This window comes from Quercus suber, unplaced genomic scaffold (genome assembly GCF_002906115.3).
Source record: "Quercus suber isolate HL8 unplaced genomic scaffold, Cork oak 2.0 scaffold_221, whole genome shotgun sequence".
Lineage (NCBI taxonomy): Eukaryota > Viridiplantae > Streptophyta > Magnoliopsida > Fagales > Fagaceae > Quercus > Quercus suber.
This window is the reverse complement of record NW_027069679.1, coordinates 393,659-398,968: the sequence shown is the minus strand read 5'-3', so window position 1 is coordinate 398,968 and position 5,310 is coordinate 393,659. Positions and strand designations below refer to the sequence as shown.

Genomic DNA, 5,310 nt, shown 5'->3' with positions numbered 1-5,310 from the left:
TATATTATTATTATTATTAAAGATGGAAGTTTTAATTAATTAGTGTTATCTTATTTTTCTAAGAATTTTATTATTAATATTATTTTTATTCTATATATATATTGTAGGTCAGTTTTTGCGGCCCATGCCCAAGGAAGTATGGATTAGGAGCCCACCGAGCCCAAAACAATAAATTTTGTAGAGAATGGGTGAAAGGGCTAGGCTAATAATGAAAATAACAGTATTATAACAACAACACCAATGGGAGGAATTGAATTAATGTGCTCTCGGACTAATATGAGTACTCCGTCCGAAGAGATGTTTTTCATTGATCATCTAAGGTTACAATTCCTGGGGCTACAACCATCTCCTATATCCTTTTTCTCTCCTGTTTTTCGATCCTCTCCTATCAGAGGCACCCTTCCCTTATATAGCATTGTCTTCTTACATCTCCTCCGTCCACTTGTTTATCATCCAGGCATCCACTTGAGTGCATGTCCCATCACCCCACTTTTAACCTTATGTGAGTGGCGGTAGCTGCAAAGCACTGTTCAGAGGTCCTATCCACATAAATGCGGCCAAGAAGGTAGGTGCAGTGTATTAAATGTGGTGGTTGAAGTATGCCTCCTTGATATTTCTCTGCTCCCGTTATCCTTATGTGTCCGAGGTCCCTCTCCCTCTTGACACTTGTCAAATAAATCGCTTGAACCTCCCATACTCGTGTTGGGTCTGGCCTCTTCGGATCCGAAGATGCAGGACTACTCGGACATATGAGCATCTCCTCGGATGGTATGCGGGCTTGTCTCAAGGCATCCCCTTTTGACGTGGGCCTCTGACTGAAGGTCACACCTCCTCGGACTAAGAGTGTTCCTCATTCAGGGCCTTGGGCCCAATAAGTTGGGTTGGGTTTTTCTCCCCCACATATATATCTATAACTTTTTTTATAAATTTTATTAAGTGATTTATAGATGGAAGGATATGAGTCTAACCCATAGAAGATGTGTCAAGCGTCAATATTTGTACAAAATATACAGTGATAGTATATCTATAGTATACTTTTAACTTTTTTTTTTTTTTTTTTTGGAGAAGAGGCTATTCTATTTAACAAATATTTGTTGACATTTACAAGATTTACAATTAATATAACAGTGAATGTTATTGCTATTGTATTATCAACAATATCCCCCTCAAAAAAAAAAATATATTATCAACAATATACTAAATACATTCTTAGTTACTTTTTTTTGTCTTGTATTTAAAAATTAACACGTCAATTTGTAAATTCAAGATAATAAAATGTAAAATAAACCTAACAATATGTACTTTAGTTAATATTAGTGTATAACCCAATACGTACGGAAAATACATTTTTAAAAAATCACAATTATAAACACATATGAATTTAAATTATATTGGTATTAGAGTTACAACTTACACATTTTTTAAGGGGGGGGGAGAGGGAAAAGGCTCAATCTAACATAGTGAGCCGAAAGCCCATATGAGGATTACTGTGCGTCCGAAAAGAAGGAGATGGTAAGGGAAAGGCCCACCTAGAAGAAGGATCCCCGAAAAGAAGGATGGTGGCCATCCGAGGAGACCGCCTTCCGTCCAAGGAGATTTTATTCCTCGAACGCAAATAGTTTAGATCAATTGAGCGTATAAAAGGTCAAAATGATCTTCCGAGGACTCCTCCTAATCAAGATAAGCTCTGAGTGTACTTGGAGACGATAAGGATGAAGAAATATCTAAAGAGAAAGCTGCTACCACCGTATTTAATGATCTGCAGCAACTTTTCTGGCCGCATTTATGTGGAGAAGACTCCTGAACAGTGTATCCTCACCTACCGCCACTCACACAGAGTTAAAGGAGATGCTTGACATGACATATACTCAAGTGGACTTACGGATGAGGTACAAGTGGGCGATGGAGATGAGGAGAAGGGAGATTATATAAAGGAAAGAAGCTCCTGGGAAAAAGGGAAAAAAAGGAGGAAGAGCTTTATTGTAACCCTAAGATCTGTATTCACCACATAATCAATAATATAGCTCTTCAGATATCCATTATTTACGTGTAAATTCATGTTGGTTTGTGCTTGAGGATTGTGATTCGTTGTTGTTGATCCCATAATCAACCTAGCTCTTACACCCATACTCTACAAATTCATTGTTTTGGGCTTGGGCCACAAATCCTAACCCTACAATATATATTGTCAATATCTCAATATATTCAAGTTCTCTTCAATTAAAAATTCAACTTTTTTTTTTTTCATAAAAACTATTTTGGTTTTTTATATGTTAAAGATTATAGATTATTAATAGGTAGATATATCTATCCACTCAAGTTTCTGTCATAAATAAAAATTAAATATATGACTATGTGATTGTGAAAGGTGTGAAACATACTGTACAGTCATATATCATAATTGATTCATCTAGTGTAGTAAGTGCATGTTTTGCAGGTTAATTAATTAGGGATAACAGGAGGTAAATGAGGCTGATTCATCTGTATTGCCTTGAGATCGAGTCGAGTACTGTTATTGCATCCACTACTGTATGGATATTGATTTTGATGCCAAAATGGTTTTAAAATATGATTAAGGAACATTCCCTTCATAACGAGCTTCATCATTTTTCAACAGCATATGCTGTTGAAAAAATTCCAGTGTCTAGGGCACAACTATATATGAAAGCACTTATATGACTTTGTTGAGGTTTTTGTTTATCTTTATTTTAATATCTCTAATTCGTACTCTATTCCAACTCCCTTGTAGTAATTTTTTTTTGGTAAACCCCTTGTATTAATTTGTTGTTTTAATGCACTTTCCTTCTTATCAACACAAAAATATACTAGACCCAACTAAGCTTTTGAACCTCACATACACACACACATATATATATATAACTTATGGCCTATGCGTTACTCAATTGAGTCTCAAATACAGCAAAAAAGGGAAAAAAAAATACGTCTCAATATTATATATACTAGACGGTGGGGAATATATTCAGCAAAAAAAAGTTGGGAATTTTTTCCTGCAAGATTTTAATATTGCAATTATAAGGGACACAACTTCATCTATATATATATATATATATATACATAATTGTCAAAACATGAATCTTACTGTTAATCGATTTTTGATTCTTCTGTATCATGTATTGAATCGTATTGTGTATCGTAAGATACACAAATACTTAATAAAATTTATAAAAAAAAGTTATAGATATACATATGTGGGGGGAGAAAAACCCAACCCAACTTATTGGGCCCAAGGCCCTGAATGAGGAACACTCTTAGTCCGAGGAGGTGTGACCTTCAGTCAGAGGCCCACGTCAAAAGGGGATGCCTTGAGACAAGCCCGCATACCATCCGAGGAGATGCTCATATGTCCGAGTAGTCCTGCATCTTCGGATCCGAAGAGGCCAGACCCAACACGAGTATGGGAGGTTCAAGCGATTTATTTGACAAGTGTCAAGAGGGAGAGGACCTCGGACACATAAGGATAACGGGAGCAGAGAAATATCAAGGAGGCATACTTCAACCACCACATTTAATACACTGCACCTACCTTCTTGGCCGCATTTATGTGGATAGGACCTCTGAACAGTGCTTTCGCAGCTACCGCCACTCACATAAGGTTAAAAGTGGGGTGATGGGACATGCACTCAAGTGGATGCCTGGATGATAAACAAGTGGACGGAGGAGATGTAAGAAGACAATGCTATATAAGGGAAGGGTGCCTCTGATAGGAGAGGATCGAAAACAGGAGAGAAAAAGGATATAGGAGATGGTTGTAGCCCCAGGAATTGTAACCTTAGATGATCAATGAAAAACATCTCTTCGGACGGAGTACTCATATTAGTCCGAGAGCACATTAATTCAATTCCTCCCATTGGTGTTGTTGTTTAATACTGTTATTTTCATTATTAGCCTAGCCCTTTCACCCATTCTCTACAAAATTTATTGTTTTGGGCTCGGTGGGCTCCTAATCCATACTTCCTTGGGCATGGGCCGCAAAAACTGACCCTACAATTGGCGCCGTCTGTGGGAAGGGCTTGTGCAAGAGTGAAAACAACAGTTGATGATGGCAGGGCCAGGTGAACAGCAAGCAGAATCCAGGGCATCCCAACACGTAGACCATTTCGCCAACCTAGAGAGGGGACAAAATCGTGAAGGTAGCGTACACACAGTGCGCCTTAGCCAGGGCCAATCACAGAGCAGAAGTCACATGTCCCATGCAAAGAAGAACCGCGACTTGCAACTGGAAATAGAAAAACTAAAGAGAGAGCTGCGCCATGCAAAGAGGAGACGGGCTTCCTCATACTCTGAGGATGATCTTGATGATGAGCAGGATGTCTCTTATCAGCACAAGTCCAAGACACCAGCCAGCGAGTCCTACACTTATGTGGAGAATCCCATCGTAAGAGACAACGAAGAAGTCCATCACACGAGGACGTGGAGAACGATGCCATGAACAGGGCTCTGAACCAGATATCTAAGTCGCCCTTCACGCGCAGGATAGAGGAGGCTAGACTCCCTCGGCGTTTTAACCAGCCAACGTTTACCATCTATAATGGTAAGACTGACCCCGTGGAGCATGTGAGTCATTTTAATCAAAAGATGGCTGTCTACGCCAGAGACGAAGCCCTGATGTGCAAGGTTTTCCCTTCCAGTATGGGGCCTGTGGCCATGAGGTGGTTTGACGGCTTGAAGGCAGGCTCCATTAACTCCTTCAAAGAGCTCACTCAGGCATTCGGCTCCCGTTTTGTCACCTGCCGAAGAGCGGCCAGACCTGTCTCTTCCCTGCTATCTTTGTTCATGCAGGAAGGTGAATCCTTGAAGGCATATTCTGATAGGTACTGGAGATGTTCAATGAGGTGGAAGGTAACAATGATGCAATGGCCCTCAGTACATTCAAGCTCGGCCTCCCCACTGATCACGGTTTGAGGGCATCTCTATCAGGCAAACCAGTTGCAAATGTGCGTCAGCTAATGGACCGCATAGAGAAGTATAAGAGGGTTGAAGAAGATCAGCAGCAGGGCAAGGGAAAGGACAAGGTTATCTCTCAGGAGAGGAGGGATTCGCGGTCGGACCGTTACAATTATAATAAACCGCGAAGGGATTTTGCCGGCAATCAGGATCGATGAATCCTCAATCGGTCAACACCGTGTTTAAAGAGCCAGTACACCAGGTCCTGGAAAAGATCAAGAATGAATCATTCTTCAGGTGGCCGAACAAGATGATAGGAAACCCCGAGAAACGCAACTATAATCTCTACTGCCAGTACCATCAAGACCATGGGCATACCACGGAGGATTGTAGGAGCCTGTGGGA

The 5,310-nt window shown here is 40.2% G+C and overlaps 1 protein-coding gene across 1 annotated transcript; it reads left to right on the top strand.

The window, feature by feature from the left end:
- The first annotated feature begins 4,446 nt into the window (after positions 1-4,446).
- Positions 4,447-5,123, top strand: LOC136070257 (uncharacterized). Its single transcript, XM_065779966.1, has 2 exons — positions 4,447-4,725; positions 4,833-5,123. Exons 1-2 carry the CDS (start codon positions 4,447-4,449, stop codon positions 5,121-5,123), a joined length of 570 nt encoding a protein of 189 aa, XP_065636038.1.
- The last annotated feature ends 187 nt before the right edge of the window (positions 5,124-5,310 follow it).

Coding starts and splice junctions, on each gene's coding strand:
- LOC136070257 (XM_065779966.1), top strand. CDS start 4,447: ATGAACAGGGCTCTGAACCAGATATCTAAGTCGCCCTTCACGCGCAGG. Junction 4,726..4,832: donor CCTTCAAAGAGCTCACTCAG/GCATTCGGCTCC, acceptor ATATTCTGATAG/GTACTGGAGATGTTCAATGA.